Source organism: Cibotium barometz, chromosome 57 (assembly GCF_041138505.1).
Source record: "Cibotium barometz isolate CiBa-2024 chromosome 57, ASM4113850v1, whole genome shotgun sequence".
Lineage (NCBI taxonomy): Eukaryota > Viridiplantae > Streptophyta > Polypodiopsida > Cyatheales > Cibotiaceae > Cibotium > Cibotium barometz.
The window spans coordinates 6,084,561-6,105,981 of record NC_141102.1 but is presented as its reverse complement, the minus strand read 5'-3'; the positions used below and the strand labels follow the sequence as shown (position 1 = coordinate 6,105,981).

Sequence of the window (21,421 nt, the reverse complement as noted above, 5' to 3'; positions counted from 1 at the left end):
CTCTCACAACTCCCCTTCTTACTTAATATGCTATTCTCAACATGTTTGCTACAATTGTGACTGCGTCTAGAGGCATCGATAAGGTTGCTGATATATATGCACCCTCAGGGATTCTCTAGTGTAGAGCTATAATATGGAATTAATGGAGCCACTCTAGCTCTAGGGGTTGGTCTTCTTTCTACAATTATTAACGTTGGTGGTGGAATAACCATTCTTGTTCTAACCCATGGTGGTATAATTATTGTAGGGGAGATTCAAAATTGTGAGTTGTGTCTCCTTTGTTCTTGTTCATGCATCTCTTCCTACATCTACAGACACAATCTCCAAGAATGGTAAGTTTGATGTTTAACCCTACTTAGTTTGGTATAAAGATAGTCATGGCTGCAATTCCAACCAAGTTAGGCATGATTAATGTTTCTCCTTTAAACCGGGCTTTAGGTCTCTATTTTTTTTCTTGGGTTTTGACGAGTTTTAGATCATGGTCCTATAGGCCCGCTAATTGCCCAAAAGAGATGATAATTCCAATTGATGAGTCAATAGCTATTACTTAGTTGCCTTATGCCATGCATTTCCTTGGGTAGAGGTTGGACTACTTCCAGGTAGGTTTTCCTTTGGTTAGTTGCCTTATGACATGCACCTCCTTGGGTAGAGATTTGACGTCTTCCAAGTTGGTTTTACCTTTGGACATTCACTTCCTTGTGTAGGTTTGACTCCCTCCTTAGATAGAGGTTTGCATGTTGGTTTCGACTACAATACATCGTGCTCGTTCTTTCAACTCTTTATGCTTCTCGTAAATATATAGCATTGTCTATTGATGTTCTATATATCCCTCGTGTCAATAGGATATCCTCTGTAATTGCTAGCAATTGAGGCTATAAAGAAACAATCTCTGTGTATGAAAGCTCAAAATTATAGGTGACCTTTTTCCTTGAGCATTTCCCTTATTATGAAAATAAATACTCACAATTGCAAGAACTTTTTCCATTAGAAACTCTTTACAAGACTAGTGTCATGGTGGATGGGATTTTCAAGTGCACTTTTGATTTTGAGAGACTAATACTCAGTGTGTTTAACTAGTTTTTGACTTTTGATTTTGAGAGACTAATACTTAGTGTGTTTAACTAGTTTTTGACTTTTGATTTTGAGAGACTAATACTTAGTGTGTTTAACTAGTTTTTGACTTTTGAGAGACTACTACTTGGATATTTTGATTGCCTTCCAATATTGGCATCTAAAACTATGCCTTAGAAGTCTTTTTACCTAGACTTGAATCATACAAAAGAAAAAAGAGGAGACTTCATTAACTAGATAATTCAGCATTAAACCAATCAAAGAAACCCCAATAATTGTGTAATAGGACACTTGCAATTAGCAATGCATGCCTCAGTTTGGTTTAAAAGGGCAATGTTGCTACATGTGCAATGACACTAATGTTATAGTTGGAATTTAGTCATGGAAGTCCTTACTTTTAAAGAGGATTACTAAACTTGATAGGTTATATGAAAACAAAAATGAATATGAAGTGGAGATCTGAAATGGAATGAGCATGTGAGCGTCATATAATGGATGCCAAACCTTGATAATTTTCTACAAATGCTTCTCTGAAAAGCTGAGAGCTCACTGTTTGTCAAGTAAGCGGGGATACATGGATGCATGGAAATCTTATCTTTTGAAGGGATGTAAACTAATCCTTGTGTGGATGTCTCCATTTCCCCTGTTGGGTCTCTCTCAGTCTCCTCTCGATGTGTGCAGTCCAAGAGGTCTTGGTTTGTGGGCTTTACTCCACAGGCACTTAAAGTTGAGAATCTTCTTGTAGGTTGTGATGGGGACCCTCTATGGTGGGGGTCTTTCAAATCATGCTCAAGTTGAGAACCCATGTGCCTCGTCTCAGCACTTGGGTCTTCAACTCCAACATTCATGAAGTTTTGGAAGAAGGATGAACCTATGTTCGGCTTTGCTTTTCTCTTTTTCGCCCTCCCATGAATCTACTTCTATGCCTTTGTATCTCATGACAGAACGGTTCACACATCGATGTTCCTCATATTCTATGAACCATTGAAAGGGGCCAAGCTCCTCTCTAAACACATAGTGGGAGCACAAGCATGACATACTTGCAACTCTTGGCTTTTTCATGTGAGAGTCTTCTCTTTCCTAGCTTCAATGTGGAGCCTATGTGATCACTGATGGCACTCTAATTCACCCATGGAAATCCAAAGTTCATGTGATAAGGAAAGATTGGATGTGTAGCCTATGTAGTGGCTCTCTAACTGACCCATGGAAATCCAAAGTGCATGTGATATGTGATATGTGAGTTCCCAACCTCTCAATGAATTTCATCACGAGGAGCAGGTTCCTTGGTTGTATCCATGTCTAATACATGCACACGTGCCAAATACCATCCTTGGTGATTCTGGGCACTTCCCTGCCCGTGGTATCCAAATGGTGGTAATGGCCCATTTGGGTTCTCATCCATCTGAATTGGTATCCAAATGGTGGTAATGGATCTCTAAAGAGGCCATCTGAATTCTCGTCCATCTGAGAGGCCATCTGAATTATGTTCATGAATACGTAACTCAAATGTATTGATTGTGTAGGTGCATCTCACATTTTTTATGGCAAAGAAGCCTTTGTGTAGGTGCATCTCACATTTTTTATGGAGAAGCTGCCGTACAAACTTTTCCATCTTGGACTCAAGAAACCGGACACTTTCCTCCAATGTTTAGGAGGCATCCACAGACGAAGAAAAATATATCAAACTCACAGATTGGAAGCTCCCTGTATGTTTCTAGTGCGCTTCTGCAGCTTTATCACCAGGGGTTACACCTTCAACAAGAGTAGTGTGCCTAGCACATAAGCCCTGTTATCATGAAATGACTTGATGGATAACTCATGCTTTTGATGCCCAAGTGCATATAAACTATTTAACATGAAGCCCTCAATCATTATTGAGAAATAGTAGAGCTTAGGCTTGCATCTCATTTAGCTTCCATGCAACAGATAACCTGCCTAAGGAATCTTAATGTATGCAGGGCATCAAAGCCTTTCTGACGTATAGGAGAAGTCTGCTGCAAAACCTCACAAGAATGGCATGCTTAATTGGAAGCAATTTACGGCAACAAAAACCAAAAAAAAAAGTTATACAACAGGAAGTCCCAAAAATGGAATCAACTTTGGATCATGGCGATATAGTAAACCAGCTCGGGCCCCCAGAGCTCGACAATTTGCACCAGCCTATAGTACAAGATAGATTTTTCCCACTCAATACAGCAAAAAACAATCCATGATACTAGCAGAAAAAAAAGACAGGAAAATGCTGGGTGTAAAGCAACTCACAACAACAGCTCCAAAAGAAAGCATCTCTTCCGGTGGCAATCCGGTACAAAGAGCTGCAAAATTTAAAGACAAATATGCTCAATCAGCCATGCCACAAAAAAGCAGAAGTCAAAGGGGTTGGACTAAGAAGTTTTTCTTCTAATGCCAACTTACAGTAGAGCACAGCACCAATGAAGGCATCTCCTGACCCAGTGGTGTCCACAAGTTCAGAAGATGGTATCGTTTCCGCAGTACCAATCAAAAATCTCCCAGCAAACTCCTTGGCAGATTCCCTATTGGTAGTGCTCTGTCGAAACAACCCCACCTAATGCAAAAGGGCAAAATCACTGAGTATCATCAGCTTTATCTTCCTCAGTTACACACACCCCCCTCTGGTGAGAATCTTTTTACCTTTGAGGAGACAGTAAACGGTTCACATGCTTTCCTACGCTCTCTCTCCTTTAACAAGAGCTCATATGTAGTGTTCACATTCACTTTCTCCAAGTTCGAGGTATCTGCGCGTCATTAAAGCTAATTTCAACTCAATGTACAGATCGATTTTCAAAATTGAAAGAGAATGTCATCACTTCTTCAGAATGTTGAATTTGTATAAAAAGGACTAAATGCACTTGGATTGATGCAAGAAGTGCAGTCTGAGGTGACAAGCATGTATCGCACGCTCTTCAGGAATTTTCATCAAAATTCTTGAACAAAAAGCTGTATCATCAACTCACAAAGCGGTCCCTTGGATAGCCTGCACCAATGCCATTGTCAACATCCTAAACCGATCACCAGGTGATCTCTACACTATTGCACGCCCTTGCTTGTCTTCTGTCTTCTACATCCCAATAAGTTGCATCTCCACATAAACCTTCTTTGCAAGTCCAACTAGGACAAGTGGAAGAGCCAACAAAGGAACACAAGGAGCTCACTTGTGCCGAGTACCGAGGTGTCTATCAAAAAGCAACAAATAGAGGCTATATTGCTCAACATCTCGTAAGATCCAAGAGCCCCACCAGTGCCTTTTTGAGATGAGGTTCACATGTTCATAATGAGCACAATAACCCAAATGTATTGCACTCTAATTGCAACATCAAATATCATCAAATCAGTCTCATGCAGCACCATTTCAAGAAGCACAAGAATGCCAATCAAACACACCTCTCACCCCCCCCATCCCATCCCCCCACCCCCTTCCCCCCTCAAATTGTCATTCCAAACCATGTGAGGCTAATATATGTGTTACATCACCGTAATTGCCACCATAGCCAAAGAGGGCAAAGAGCTCTAGTCACCACCCAGCCATAGAGGAGAATGTGGATAACACCACACTCCCAAGCACTTATAGGGGCCTGCCCGCCCATAAGCTTGCCCGGCCGCCCAAGTGCTCCGACTTGGGCGACCTCACCCCTAGACCCCGGATGCACCCGCCGTCCACACTCCGGCATACGGACTCCGCATCCGATCGAGCTCCCACGTGCTATTACAAGCTACGTGACATTTACCCCCCCTCCCCTCCCTTCTAAAGAATTTTTGTCTGTGAAAACAAATTAGGGAATGTTGTTGGTAAGCATATATAGTTGTTTTCACCAAATTATTCATCTATGCACAAGCATGTGCTCTAGAACCTCATTGGGCTTTTAGTTTGACCACCATCAATCTACGGATGATTAACCTCACTCTTACTTAAGTGATATTTAATCTTTGATGAAGAGTTTCCTTCAAGATGACTATCAAACTTTCTATCTCTACCCAACACTATATCTACGGGCAAGCCATATAGTTTATAGAGATGTTTGATACAGAGCCTTTCAAACTTAGATGTTTTCCCATCTTATTAGTCGGTCAAATGTTGACCTTTTTACTTTTCTCTTCAAGAAGAGTTTTCGTCCGCAAAAATGGTTCAAAATTTTGTAAATAATTGTGTGTGTATAGACCATATGGTTATCTACACCGGTAACTTCCCTAAGTACTACGATGAGGAAAGCAAGACACACACCACATATTTTCCTTAAGTACTACGACCAAGGAAACATGCAACACTCGTGTTTCATTTGGAACACCAAACCATAGTTGCCACTTGCAACTATGAAAGATTTCAATAAAACACAAATTGCTACTAAAGCATCGAATAATATCATGCCTTTAGTATACGCCGGAAGTTCTCAAATCCTCAAGAACCTCATAATGAATGTGCTCCGACATTCAAGGAATTCTTTGCATGTTCTACAACATCAAAGATGTTTTCCTCTTGTGGTTAGAAACCACATGGACTTTAATTCAACAAACTTGAGCAACTGTTACTAGTCTTTAGCAAATTGTTCTATAATGTGGTAAAGTTCAATTGACCTTACACATAGTTTAAGGAAAGCTACACTTTCCTCTCTCCAAAAGTTCTTGCGTTCTTCCAAGAACAATTTACACATCTTGCAACGACGATGATTTCCACATGGACAACATCTATGTGATATATAGTGTCTATGCACTACTAGAAAATCGTGAACCAATAAGAGAACCACTCGAGTAGATTGTTTACTCCTGCAACCACTTTGGTTGCCTAGCAATACATATCTATGTCTCTACGGACATGTTTATGGGCTATCTATGGTCACATTTAAAAGCTAATAGCACCATCCATACACAGTGCACACCTCTTTAAGTGTGGTCTCACTGGACATTTCTACTATGTGAAACAATATCATAAACCATTTCAATTATGGGAAATGATTTACTATAAAGTAATAAATAAGAAATTCTTTATTACTTACAAAGTCTATAGATACATATGCTACGATATGTGGATTAGGTATGCCTCCAATACACCTTACACTGATAGACAAACAAAATCAATCTCTATACTTTGAGACTGCTTTGACATAAATAACATAACATCCAATTTGTGTTCAATACCAATATGAAGTCTAGCGTATAACAAATCTTTGTTGCCTCCCCATGACAATGGCAATGCACTACCTACCTGTAAGGTGGCAATATACTACCCAACTGGAACCGATTACAATAAAAATTAACGGGTCCTTGTACGCACTTCATAAACATATTACAAAACACAAATGTATATGATTATTCTTTTTCCTAGCGAAGTAAAGAGGAACAACATCCACTTTACCCTGCCTATCACCCCACATATCACAATCATCGAACTATACTAGTCTTCCTGCTCACCAATGGTTCTATAGTATTCTCAAACTCGAAACCACTTTGTCAGCACTAGTATTTAATCATGGCTATGCTACACAGAGGTTCTCCTAACAAAAGGCTATAAGTGAGTCTCAAACTCAATCTTGTCCAAACACTTGAACACTACGAAACAAGTATACAACCAATCAAAGGATCAACCTCTGTGTACGAGCCTTGGTGTCCCATATCACCAAGACCACAATGACCTTCACGAACATTTGATGTCCCATACCATCAAATCATGAGCATAAAGCTCACCGAGACACACAAGCAGACTCTTTTCCTCTCCTTAAGAAACAAAATTTCAAGCATATGGATGACTACACACCCATGAGTGTTTGCACTAGACGAACCATGCACAGTCTACTCCAAAGTTCAACATGGCTCTAATTTTAAGATATATCAAGTTCCATAGCCTCGAATACTCAATCTAGAGTATTTATGAGAACAATCCAACAACGTCCCAATGGCCCACTACATAAACTACTGATCGAGTCAATATATGAAGTAACAAGGGAAGGTCTAAAGACTAGCCACAAGGTAGCTTTAGAGCAAGAGACCTCTTAGGGACACTCCCATCCTATCAAACAAAAGGAGCAATGACATACTCCAAAGGTGGGTAGAGTAGCTCCGTACTCTATTACAAGCCGCGTTGAACAATTAGACCGTTAACATCATGAACATCTAGGTTTCAGTAAACTCCGAATTGAAAAATCACTACAGACCTCACTGTAAGATTACTACAAATCTTGGAATAATTGATTTCTAGGACCATGCACAAGTGCTTGCATCTCTACGGACCAAGCATAATACACTTCGTTTGTTTAGCAACAAACACTGTAGTTATCGTACTCTCAAGTTACTTATTTGTGGTTTAAAATATGGTATAATTCACAAGACCACTACGGCCACATGAGTAAAATCACATCATTACTATGAGCACCACAACTTTGCTTATCTCTACAACCCCCACCCGGATTGTACAAGCAAGCAAATGACTCGTATGCATTCTTGCATAGTCATTTCATAAATATACACATTTGTTTGGTCATAGCTTCGTACGACGAAGGCACCAATTCTTTTTTCGGCTCTGCGACAACCCTTCTCATAGATAATGCCATGTGTGCCTATGTACACTTGGAGCCAAAAATGTCAAATTACGCTCCCTCGTATCATGCCAAATACTCATGGTCAACACACCGGACCATGTCATTAGTTTTTCAATAGCTGCGGCGCCTGCAAACTATTTCCAAACTGTGCCAGATTAAGACCTCGCTTACTCATAGTTTCGAGGTTTTTTGGGTTTTGTTTCAAAAGGTTTCGTCCCTCAGCTAAGAAACCGCAAGGTTTCGAAAAATCAATAATTTCATAAAGTATAAATACTTAAAGAACTTATAGTAATCATCTTTAAACATAGTGTAATGATGAAAAATGGTGTCTTCCCACACATCTTGGGGAACCATTCTTATTTTGGTGAGGCATTATGGCAATTTTGCTTGATAATTGATTAGATGCCACAAGTGGTTCAATCAAGGACACTTAAGAAATTGAAGAAGAGAAGGTAGAAATTGGAAAAGATTTAAGACATTGAAGGATGGTGTACGAAGAAAAAGGGGAAAGAAGAGAGGAGAAGAAGAGAAAAGGAGAAGAAGAGCAAGGAAGAAGAAGAGAATGAAGGAAGGAATAGAAGAGGTGAAAGAAGTAGCAAAAGATGAAAAAGGGAAGCAGGAGAAGAAGAGAAGTAAGGTGATGTGGAGGATATGGAAGAAAAACAAAAAAAAAAATCCCAAAAAAATTGGGGAAAAAAAAAACGAAACCTGAAATTTGGGCAAAACTGCAGGTTTCGGGCAAAACTGCCATACTTGAGAGGTTTCGAGGTTTTTAAAAGCGTTTCGAAGTTTTGAGGTTTCGTGGTTTTGAAAGCTAGAAACGGGTTTTTTTTGTTACTATGACACAGAGCAGGCCCGAGTATTATGTTGGCCCTGTTTTTCTTTTGACAGCTCGTTTTTCTTTTTCATGTTGTCTTGACATCCAGTTTAGTCATGGGTTTTGTGTTACATCTTTTTGGTCGTCTCAGAGACCCTTCGAGTCTTTTGTTCACGTTCTAAAATCTCTCTCTCGCCCACAACAAGATAGTTTTGATTTGTTCTTTTTCATTTTCTGTTCCATGATGAGATATGCCATGGACATTATTGTATCACTTTGGTCTCATTGGCCCATTCGGTCTTTAGTAGACTTGCTAGCTCTCATGTTTAATAGAGCCATGTGTGAGGGGTTTCCTGGGACTTGGAGTACTTCCACGATTGTGCCGGTACTCAAGTCTGGAGATCTGACCCGCCGACTAACTACCGCACCATTATGATTGGTCACTCGCTGGCCAAGCTAAATGCCTTTATTCTTGAGCAGGAGTTGAGCAGATGGGCAGAGAGACAAGGGGTCCGAGCTCAGGGACAAGCCGGTTTTAGGAGGAGATTCTCTACTTTGGATCATATCTTTACCCTCAGGGCCATCATTTAGGAGGGCACAGCACATGGGAGGAGGACCTACTGTGGCTTTGTGGATTTCCGCAAGGCCTTTGACACAGTGCCCAGAGCTAGACTGATGCGCAGGCTACAAGACTTGGGGGTTCCATGTGAGCTCATTTGGGGTATTATGGCACTTTATGAGACAGTAGTTGGGCAGGTGCGGACTTGAGAGGGTCTCTCCCAGCCAGTACACTCCACTATAGGGGTGAAACAGGGCTGCCCGCTCTCTCCGACTCTATTTGGACTATACATTGATGAGATCTCTGATTATATTGGGACACGAGGGGACAGAGGAGCCCAGTTGGCTGGCACTTGGATACCTCTGCTCTTATATGCTGATGATATTGTTAAGCAAAGGCACTTGGATACTTTACATGCTTATGCACAGGACAGTGGGCTCTCAGTTAACCTTGGTAAGACCAAAGTTATGGTGTTTAACACTACAACTCAGTGGGTCTGGAGATCAGCGCCTATTTTCACATATGGGCAGGAGACAGTGGAGTATGTTGACTCATACACATATCTTGGAGTGGTGTTCACTGGGCCCACATTTTCCATGAGGGGGGCAGCAGAGGCCAGATTGACTAGAGGATATGCAGCACTAGGAGGTCTAGAGAGGATGTGCTCACAGGTACAGTTTCAGGAGCCACGCACTAAGCTCTAGCTTTTTGACACGCTGGTCACATCGGCTATGCTATATAGAGTACAGATCTGGGGGCCTAGCCTAGATCATCACAGTCGATCAGAACCCACATACGATGGATGGAGATCGATGGAGAGACCACTTGTGTCCATGATCTCCAGGATGATTCGGGCTAAGGCCTCGGTACCCCATGAGATTATCAGAGCCGAGATGGGAGCACCACCGATTGTAGTCGAGGCTCTTGCTAGATCAGTGTCCTTCATTCATAGCACTTGGGAGCTTCCCCGACACCGGTATGCACAACTTGCTTTAGAGTCCTTTCATCGGCTAGCCATGGAGGGAGACACTTCATGTTGGTATGCGCAGATAGCATCCTGGTTTGAGCTCCACGGGTTCAGTTTAGACAGACTTCCACCCTTCCAGTACTCTCTGGAGGCACCCTCTCTCACCTTGACACATTCTGAGATTAGTAGTCATCAAACAGGACCTCATTCAGTTGGACACTAGGAGGACATGGCTAGAGCCCTCACAAGAGTTGGGGACGAAGATGGCTTTCTATAGAGACCATCTTCTCCGCACCATTGAGGATGGCTTTATACTTAGACCGAGCTACATGGATACCCATCTGTCTCATGGATTGAGGTGCGCCATTGGGCAGATCCGCACCTCTTCACATCAGTTAGAGATATAGACAGGTAGATTTAGAGGCATACCTCCAGGGGACGGGATTTGTCAGATTTGTTGGATAGAGCTAGAGACGGGAGGAGCACTACATCTGTCGCTGCACAGCATATTATGAGATTCGAGGACGCTACCATTGCCTTTTTAGAGAGGGATTTGGACCACTGGCTAGAGTCATGGACTATTGTGATTAGCGATGCTTGGGTTTTTATCTCCTGGAGATCCGTAGGCTCAGAGACTCCATTATCAGGAGCAGACGCCCGACTGGCAGGGAGTCCACACAGAGAGAGATTACTGACTTCTTTAGAGGGACTACCCGAGAGGACACACAGCAGACAGCCCAGCAGTGGGCACCCCGTGGGACTCTAGTTGAGAGAGCTATCCAGTTGGGCAGATCCAGACGCCCGAGGGCTCGCGGATCCTCACATCGGAGACGGTGCCTACACCGGAGGATTCAGAGCATCATTGCGAGGCATCGGGCTCGTCCGACCAGGCATCTCACTATGGCAGATATCCAGGCCATCCGGCAGAGACCCATGCTAGAGCTCCTAGGATGATTACCACTCTAGCCATATACTGTTGTACTCACTGTCACTTTTGTACTCCCCCATATTCATGTATTCATGTATCCATGTACTCATGTACCCCATTTGGAATAGTAGCATTAACTTCCCACTCTCCCTAGTTGCTGCTTCCGGATGCTCCCTACTAATGTATTGTAGGCTAGATACTTACCTTCAGTTCTTTCTTTTCTTTTTCAGATAGTGTATCAGATGTCACATGGTTGTAACTTTGGTCTCGTAGGTCACTTTGGCCTTTTGAAGACATTAATATAACATTGATGTATACCATTCTATACCCCCAGTATGGTACAGGATGGAGCTAGCTAGGTTGCATATCATGATTGTATACTCCATGCATATAGCTTTGCATTCTCCTAGTAGTAGAGCTCCATCAGTAGATTTGAGTTGTGCAATCTTGCTCTCTCTTGGTCCCTTCCCTCTCACATGCGCGCCTCTGCCCACCTCTCTACGCTGCCCATGATGTAGCTTGCCTGCTACTTTGTGCGCACCCACCTGTGCGCCTCCTCTGCCCGCCCGCTGTTCTGCTCTGTGCGCACCCACTTGCACGTCTCTTTGCGCTGCCCATGATGTAGCTCGCCCGCTGTTCTGATCTGTGCGCACTGTTGTTCTGCCTTGCTCTGTGCGTGTGCCTTCCCTTTTGCTTCCCTTTTCCCACCCACCCTTGCTCATTGCTTACCTTTTCCCATCCACCCTTGCTCGAGCCCCCAAGGCAACAACTAGGGGAAACATGTCTCAATCCCAGGAGGGAGAGCAAGATGGTGAAACAATCTTTCACACCCCCACAGAGGCACCAAATGCCTACTGCAGAAGACTGAGGGAAGGGATCGTGTCCCCTGGCTCACGAAGGCTTGCGAAGATGGCCCGACAAGATGAGACCTTTTATGAGGAGATACAGCTGCACATTAAGGACAGACATGAGCACCATGAGACAAGAGCTTGAAAAGGAATGGACTGAGCAGATGCATGCCCACAAGAGAGTGATATACGAAACACTGAAGCAAGAGATACATGCCCAATTGAAGGGAGAAATGCAAGCCCAAGTACGGGTTGAGATGGAATTAACCCAAGCCTTGATGCACACGGAAATGAAAAAAGAGATGCAGAAATGGAAGGATGACATGCTCTGGGAGATTGGCACAATGGTTGCATCATACGAAGGCACCTTGAAGACATATATGGATGACCGCGAAAAAGACATCACAGAAATGCAAAACACTTTGGAATCATGTAACGCAAAAGTGGCTAGGAAATGCATTCATGGGCCGAAATCGCCAGTGCCACAGAAACAAATTGAGGAAGTCAGCCCATGGATTGAAGTAGTAAAAAAGCATAAGGATACACCAGCCAATAAAGTAGAGGTGATGAATGCTACATTGGAAAAGGAAGCCAAGAGACGGGCACGTGCCTTGCATGTACGCGTAGTTGGTTGCGAAGACAAAGGAAACCCCCAAGAGGATGCAAAAGCTCTTGCAACAAAAATTGGAGCCACTGATGTACCCATTACTGGAGCATGGCGAGTAGGCAGAGATGAAACCAGGGCGAAGATATTGATCATCAGGTTTGGCGACTTGGAGAAGAAGAAGGCCTTCCTCTCCAAAAGGATGGCCCTTAAGGGGGAAAAGATTTATTTGGATGAGGACCTTGTAGCACACTAGAAGGAACACATCCCGCGCGTGCTTGAGGCAAGGAAAGAGGGGAAATGGGTGGTATACAAAGATGGTCGAGTCATCATTACGGAGAGGAGGCCCGCCTGACGGTGTGCGGCCTATGAGACCTTGCGATTCACGGTGTGGAATTGCAATGGAGACCTTTGAACAGATGCATGATACTTTCAAACACAGTGATATTGCTATGTATACGAAGACCCATTAGTGCACAAACAAGAAGCTTCTTGACGTGCGGGGTTATAGATGGGAATCAGTGTTCCGCCCTCAGCCATGCATAGTGGGAGGTACCAGAGGATCTGGAGGAGTGGTAGTACTTTTCAGGGAGGAGCTTCGTGACAAAATACATGTGGTACATAGAGATGCAGATGCGAGGTACATGTGGGTCCGAGTATGCAGAGAGAGGCTCCGCGAGCTATATGTGGCAGTGTGCTACTTTCCCCCAGCCCACTCTAGGTTTGCACCATCAAGAGAGTCGCCCTATACGCCACTATATGATGATATCATGAGGTTTGCCAGCATGGGAGACATATTACTATTGGGAGACTTTAATGCACGTATAGGCACAGAGCAGACAGAGCTATATGATACTCAAGAGGCTATGTACCGGGAGATCATGGCAGAGGATGTAGAGTTGCAGAAATCAGCACAGGATGAGGGGGAGATTACAGATTATGGCAGGTATTTTCTCACACTCCTGAGTGCACATGGGTTGGTCGTATACAATGGCCTATCGAGATGGGAGGGATCAGATGCTCTCACACACTAGAACTCTAAAGGGGGAGCGAGCACTATGGACTACTTGATGGGATCTCCTTCATTGATACCTGATGTGTAGGGTTTCACAATTTCTAGTCGGCCCATTGGCATAGCAGCCCATCATGCATACCTAAGTTTCACACTAGTAGGTAGATCCCTGAGAGATGGGCCAGCCACTCATCTACCTAGGTACCCAAGATATCAATTTACACGTGAGACAACTGGGGTTTACCGAGATGCAGTATATGATGGCTTGTTTGTTTTAGACCTGCATAGCCCTCTGGACGAGATTACGAGAGAATTGGCAGGTGTACTACATGCATCCGCCTCATATGCAATTCCCTCCACTATGATCTCTTCCCCCCCCCCCCCTAGCACTGCCCCACAGAACAGTTGGTATGATGATGAGTGTCGTGAGACACGGGCACAGCTACAGCGTGAGATTGCCATTGGGACTCACACACATAGACAGGCTAGGATGATTTTTCGGTGCCTTGTGCGGAGAAAGAAACACGCCTACCTGGCTAAGTTAGAGGAGGAGATCTACCAACTCTTCTAGGGGAAGGACAACAAGAGGGCATGGAAGATGTTTCAAGAGAGACAGCCTGGTGCTCCGATTACTGCACCTGAGGCATGGCATGCTTATGCTAGAGAGCTATATGATGCACCAGGACAGCCCCCTACCCGCCCTCCACTGGGAGCTAGACCGGCTAGTAGCACCTTTTTCACTATGCGGATGGTGCTAGATGCGATAGACAGGTTACAGAATGGAAAGGCATAGGATCATGATGGGCGAGTTGGACAGCACTTCTTATATGCATGCGATACTTTGGCTCCGTTGATTGTACATGTGTTTAATCGTGCCATTTGTGAGGGTTTCCCGGCAAGCTGGACAGAGCATATCATTGTACCACTCTTTAAGAGTGGGGACCCCATGTCACAAAATTCCTTACAGCTTCTATTTTTCTATTGTTCATGTGTGGCATGTGGAGCCTGACATGACATACATGTATGGCTGGTGTAGCCTGACATGGTGTGTCTGTGTGGCATATGGAGCCTGACATGACAGTACATGTATGGCTGGTGTAGCTTGACATGATAGTACATGTATGGCTCATGGAGCCTGACATGATGTAATTCCCTGGGACTAGCTATCCTAGAGATCTTTTGTATTTATGTTCTGGGAAGGTTCCGGAAGAATCATGAGCCCTGGACATTTTATCGGATACAACTGAGCAGATGGGTGTTTCTTCCAGTCTAGATGCATTCATGTGTGTGCATGACTTTGATTTTATCTTTGGATGACTTGTCTTGTTTCCCTAGACAATGCTTCAGATTTCTGCCTGCGTTGTCCATGGGGCCGGGGATGCATGGGCACCCTGTGGACGTGTATGTGCACACCTGTTTGGGACTGGTGGTCTACATGTGTTTTGCAAGTGGTAAGTATTCCCAAAAACTCAATTTACAGCTTTATGAGTTCACATGCTAATAATTATTGATGCAGGTTCACACTCACTTATGAGTGGCCGGACAACTTATAAGTGAGTACACATTGAGCAGGACTTATTTAATACATGTGGCGGTCAAAAAGCTAGGCACTGGATGTTATTTGGGCCTTCTTCAAGTAGGCGCCCCCTTCTGGACCTAAAAAGCACACGTGGGAGCTAAAACTGACGGAGGAGCTCAAATCTTGAGTAAGACTCTAGTTTTATGTGAGGCACCTGCTTTTCCGGGTGCATGGGAGCTGGTCGACTGCTTCTACAGGCTGTTTACAGCCTTCTATCACGACAAAAACCTAACAGGTGCATGGGAGGTGCTGGCCAACCCCTTTTGCATGTTCTCCACTGCTGGCCAACTGATTTCGAGCTTGAACAGAGGCTGGACAGAGCATAAAACAGGGAGGAAGGGAGGAAGAGCTGGTCGTGGGCATCTCATATGCTTTATGCCGGGAATGCTCACTTGTGCTGAGAATTGTCAGCAAATTCAGTTTATGTTATGTTTTCTTGTTTTCATATTGTATTGGAAGAAACAAGTGCAGCCAATGGTGAACCCTGGGCACCCGCAAAGTTGTATTGGAAGCAGACTCCTTTTTGGTAACCATAAAGGGAGGGGGGTCAGCCAATCTTCTGGCCCCTAGTGCGGTGTACTGTGCAGATTTGTCGACCTGTTTATCTGGCATGCTTATGTGTATTTTCAGATTTCATGATTGATAAGATTTTCCGTGTTCTGTTGCCCTTCCGTTTACATTGGTATCAAAGCCTGGCTTTCTAGACAGTTGTGCCTAATATGATGCTGGATATGGCTGTAAGGAGTCATTATCCGTGAGAGAAGGTTGGGATTCTGAGGTAGCCCTCGTCTTATTGTCGCACCTCAAAAGAGGTTACCTTTGGTTTAAGCGGCAGTGAGCATGTGGAAAGATTTCGTGGCCCTCCTATCTGTGTAGGGGCACTATTGCACCCTTGCAGTCTATTCGGTATCATACTTGGGAAACTGGTAGAGAGCAATTCCGGAGCACGGAAAATTCTTTTCTTTTTGAAAAACTGGAAGATGCATTATGGCCAGCCAGTCAGATCATTCTGTGGAGGAGTCTATCCCCCGTACTTGCCGCATGCGGGAAGAAGATAGAGACAAGGATCATGTTGGGGCTTTGGCGGATAACGATCCACCGTTGTCTGCCAGGGCTGAGGATCAGCAGGATATTGATGCCTTGATGAATGAGCTTGAAGAGCTCCATGCTTTGCAAAGAGATCGTGATATATAGAGGGTCATTAAATCAAAGTCTCATGTCAAGGCTGATGTGGTCACTTTTGATGCAATCGCCCAACAGATGGGAATCGACAAACCTCGAGAGTTGGCTGTTGCTTATTTAAAAAGAAGTGGCGATGTTTCTGATGATGAGGGCAAGTGGGTCTTCACACGGCAGCCTCGTAGGCTATCCCGTGAAGGGAACTTCGATGATGTTGTGAGAGGGCATGCAGCCTGCACTCGTGATGTGAGAGGGCATGCAAACCGCACCAGTGATGTAAGAGGGCATGCAGCCCGAGAAAGTGATGTAAGTGGGCATGTAGCCCGAGCAAGTGTTTTGAGGGGGCTTCCAGCCCATGCAACAGATATAAGGGGGCATGCAACCGGAGGAGACGATGTACATCGACATGCAGCTCGTGGGGATGATGAGGGGTTTTCAGCCCATTTCAGAGATGCAGAAGATCTTCATGCATTGTCGGTGGTGTCTCCACCTTCTAGGTATGTTCCTGCTCCTAACGTTCCATCTAGAGTGGAAGGTGCTACACGGGAAATCAGCCCTAGATCTGGGCATCGTCGCCATCGTAGGCATGACGAGGAGGATGATGTATTAGAGCATCGGGATGCTCGTCATAGCAAGAAGGCCAAAGAGTTCAAGTTAGGGGACAAGGACGTCAAATTTGAGAGCTATAATGGAAAGTTGGATACTACCAAGGCACTTGCTTTCATAAGGCAATTTGCACTGAGGAATTTACCGAGAAATCTATGCTCAGGCATGTGGGTATGCATCTTAAAGAGACTGCAAGTGATTGGTGGATGGCAAAGCTTTTGGATAGGACAGCTGCCCGTACATGGAGTGCTTTCAAAGAGCAATTTTATGATCAGTTCCTTCCTCCTCACTTTGAGAAGGATGTACGAAAGGAATGGGATTGGCTAACATAGGATGAAGGCGAGTCTGTTTCCTCTTATGTTTCAAAGTTTTGGCGGATTCTTCTCAAAGTCACACCTTTCATGACGATTAGTGAGGACGAGAAGAAAAGAAAGTTTGAGTCAGGGCTGCAACGAATCATTCAAAAGAGCCTTGCAGTGTACCCCCACAACACCTTACAGGAGCTCATATACTCAACAACTATTTCTAAGGAGTTGCATGGTAAGGGAACGTCAAAAAGACAAGAATTCTCGAAAATTCAGAGCTGGAAATGAGCAGAAAAAGGGTGGACAGCCACAAGTTTATGCCTCATGAGTCCAAGGATGCAGAAGGGAGCTCAGAAAAGAACCCGGGGATGAAAAAGATGATCCTAAGCTGTCCAGACAGCATATCTTTGATTGCATGAGAGAGGGGAAGTGCTTCACATACCCCCAAAATCTCAAAAAGAATAATGTGCAGGATGCCAAACCGAGTGTGAATGTTATACCCGATGTTCAAGGTAACACTGCACATGAACCAAAGAGCAGAATCTTATGCAAAGCTTGGGGCAAGTTAAAGGACCAAACAGCTATCACGACCCTATGTTTTTCTCTGGACAGTATGCAGGTGTGCACGGGGACATGGTGGACAGTGTGAATGGCATCAGTTTGGGGCAATAACTTCATGGACATATTGGTACAACTCTTGGGGTCGAAAAGGACTCAAGGTTTTAAAAAGGTCCCTTTTACATTACCCCATGTGGGGGGAGGGGACAAAAGGTTTTAAAAAGCCTTAAAAATAAAAGAACACCCTTAGCTTTAAAGGGATCGTGGCCCATAAGCTATTATGGGGGGCGGGGGGGGGGGGGGGGGGGGCATGTGCTTTTTCAAAAAAGAGGGGCTGGCGGGCAGAAAAGAGGTGCTTCTCTATTTGGTAAAAAGCGGAAGGGCTGAACAGGAGAGGGGCTAGCGGGCTGCAGCTAGGCGCCTCTCTATTGGTGAAAAGCATAGACGCGCCTTCCTCTACTGGTGGAAAAACAGTGGGGACTGCTCATGTGCCTTGGCTCTCTCTCTCTCCCTCTCTCACTCTTGCTTTTTGGGAAAGCTGTTGGCGGGCTGCGCTGGATTACTCATAGGCGCAGCTGAATATCATAGATAGGCCTGCTTTTTGGAGGAAGAGGGGCTGGTTGGCTGCTGTATTACAAACCACGCATACAGGCGGCCAGGGGGCTGGTTTCTCTGGACATACAGCCAAGGGGCTGGTTGCTCTGGACTCTCAGGCGGCCAAGATTGCAGAGGTGCACAAGTGTGCTGATCCTCCTTGCAACAGGGCATGTTTTGAGACTGATTATGGGCTGTTTTGCTTGGCTGCAAGTACACTGTGTACATGGGTTATTGGCTGCAAGTACAAGGTAACCTGGTTATGTTTCTTGGCATGGAAGTGACGCAAGCTCTCATGGGTGCATACCCATGGAGCAGATTGCTTTCTTCCTGCTTGGAAGGAACAGAGGGACTTGCAATTTTGGGCATACCTATGTAACACAGTTGTGGGGCAGAAATACAGCCAGACATATTCAGTAAGAGCTCTCACTTTTGTTTGTGTGTTGTGTTGGCACTACATTTGAGTATGTGCCGAGAATGTTTTCACGTGGAAATAGGACAGGGGTTTCATGCTGGGCCAGACCAAATGTTTCATGGGGAAACAGGTCACCCGATGTTTGCTGAAACAGACCCCTAAGGGTTTCATGTGGAAACATGTTTTGGGGTTTCTCCAGGAGATACGTCACAGGCAGGCAACAGTTTACAGGAGTGGACACATGTTTGGTATAGCCTTGCTACTGATCGGACAGGGGACAGGGAATCCATGACTGAGATGGATAGTACCCTTGGAAGGTAGAGAGGGAGTGTACAGGTGTGTCTATATATGGTATGTTGTGCTGTGATGCGAGTTCTCTTTTGGGAACAAGTTGGGAGTCTTTGTTGTGATGCAGAAGTACTGGATGTGTGAGGGTGTGATGCTGTTCATAGGGTGAGAGGCTATGGATGGTTGTGGCAGCCCTGATCATGGGAGAAAGCTTCTGTATGCAGGACTCATGTGAAAGAGTCTTTTGATGTGAACAATGACTGGAATGGTATGTGGATGCCGAGTGGACAAGAAGCCATGATGCAGGGTCTTTGCAGGCTTCAGGAGTTCTACTATGACGGCTGAGTTTCCAGCCTTACTGTAATCAAAGCTCTCTTATAATCAATTAAAGAAATACCGCAAGGGGCGCCACTGCGTTTTGGGGCCAATCAGTGTCTGTGTACTGTTTGCAAGAGCACTCTAGCTCCCCCTGTTTGTTTTCCTTTTCTAGGTCCGCAAAGGTGTTGAAGTGTTTTGTGTGCGAGTGTTTATTTCGCACCGCCCTTTGGTTTTGTCTGAAGACCGAGGCCGGTTTACAACAGCTTTATTCCTTTTTGATAATGCCTCAACAGATAACTTCATATCCATACAGATGGTTGCTGCGCTTGGGTTAAAGCCCGAGGAATTGGGCATGGACTTTCATGCACATGTTGCCTTTGAGGGCAAGGAAGTTAAGGTCACTCCCATCATTGGGAAGCTTCGCTTACAAATACAGGGATATTTGGATCATGAAGACTTCCTCGTGGCACCACTTACAAGATGTGATGTGATACTTGGGATGCCTTGGCATTATCATTTGGATCCCAAGATTTTGCACAAAGAAAAGAAAGTTATGTTTACTCATAGGGGTAGAGAAGTTTGTATTGACATGGGTACTACTAGGAGTACCATACCCGTTGTAAGCCATATATCTATTTCAAAGGCAATAAAGAAATCAGCTTGTTCTTACTTGGTCTTTGTACGTGATAATGCTGAGCATGATGTTGTAACTCTTGTAGTCTGTAGATCAAGATAAGATTGATTTCTTAAGTGAATATGCTGATTGTTTTGCTGATTCACTACCAGAACAGTTACCTCCAGAGAGGCCAGAGGATCATTGTATTGATATAATCATTGGGAGCTCTCCTCCTAACCAACCTCCTTATAGGGTGAGTGCTGCCCAACAGGAGGAAATCATGACTCAAGTAAATGATTTACTTGAGAAGGGGTTGATAAGGCCAAGTTCTTCGCCTTATTGTTCTCCAGCTTTACTTGTACATAAAAAGGATGGGACATACAGAATGTGTGTTGATTATAGGACCCTTAACAAAATTACTATCAAGAATAGATTTTCGATTCCTTGAATCGATGATATTCTTGGTAAACTTGAGAGAGCTGCTTGTTTCAGTCGCATTGATCTTAAGAGTGGTTACCATCAGATTTGAGTGGTACCTCAAGATTTGCACAAAACGGCTTTTCGAACATCATTTGGATTATATGAGTATTTGGTTGTGTCATTTGGACTTACGAATGCTCCCGCCACTTTCAATAGAATGATGGACAGAATTTTTAGACCTCACCGCAAGTTCACAGGAACTTTCTTTGATGATTTTATTATTTTTTCAAAGAGTGAGGTTGAACATAAAGAGCATCTTGCCATTGTTTTTGAAGAGCTAAGGAAACATAAGCTTTTCATCAATGGGAAGAAGAGTGAATTCTTCTTGTCAGAAATTCACTATTTAGGGCAAATTGTTTCCAAGGATGGAGTATGCATGGATCCCGCAAAGATTCAAGCAATCAAGGATTGGCCAGAACTGCGGAATGTGCATCAAGTTAGGAGCTTTATTGGTTTATGCTCTTATTATCGTCGATTTATTCGACACTTTGCTTTCTTAGCTTCACCGTTACATAATCTAACGAAGAAGAAAGTAGCATTCCGTTGGTCAGAACCCGAAAAGACAGCTTTTCAGAAGTTGAAGGATGCCATCATATCAGGGCCAGTTCTTATTATTCCAAATTTGCCTAGACCTTTTGTGGTCGAGTGTGATGCATGTGGAAATTGTTTGGGGGCTGTTTTGAACCAAGAGGGACATGCAGTGGCTTTTGAAAGCCGTCGCCTGCAACATGCGGAATTGTATTTGCAAGTTTATGAAAAAGAGTTGTTGGCCGTTATTCATGCCCTTCAAGCATGGAAGCATTATCTTTTGGGGGCTGAATTTATGGTAAAAACAAATCACCAAAGTTTGCGACACTTAAAACTTTCTTACAAAGCCTAAACTTTCGGAAAAGCATCTAAGGTGGGCAAACTTCTTGTCCATGTTCCATTTTCAGATTTTGCATACCCCAGGCAAGAAGAATTTGGTGGCGGATGCTTTGTCACGCAGGCCACAACTGCATGCTGTAACTACCGCCTACCATCAGGACTTATCAGGGATGCGAGATATGTATATTAGAGAGACAGATTTTCAGCTTATTTGGGCTGATTTGAATCATGGTACTACTGTCCCATCTTATTCGATTAGAGA

General features: G+C 44.1%; 1 protein-coding gene across 2 annotated transcripts in view; it reads right to left on the bottom strand.

Annotated features, from left to right (window-relative positions):
• Positions 1 to 2,312: 2,312 nt before the first annotated feature.
• LOC147606354 (pfkB-like carbohydrate kinase family protein) overlaps positions 2,313 to 21,421 on the bottom strand; it is a 91,112-nt gene continuing 72,003 nt past the window's right edge. For both annotated transcript variants that reach the window (XM_086791703.1, XM_086791702.1), the window contains 4 exons: positions 3,724 to 3,827; positions 3,487 to 3,637; positions 3,334 to 3,386; positions 2,313 to 3,231 (listed from right to left, as the gene is read on the bottom strand). In XM_086791703.1, the coding sequence (XP_086647829.1) occupies positions 3,136 to 3,231; positions 3,334 to 3,386; positions 3,487 to 3,637; positions 3,724 to 3,827 (404 nt within the window). In that variant the 3' untranslated portion in view covers positions 2,313 to 3,135. The remainder of the gene's footprint in view (positions 3,232 to 3,333; positions 3,387 to 3,486; positions 3,638 to 3,723; positions 3,828 to 21,421) is intronic.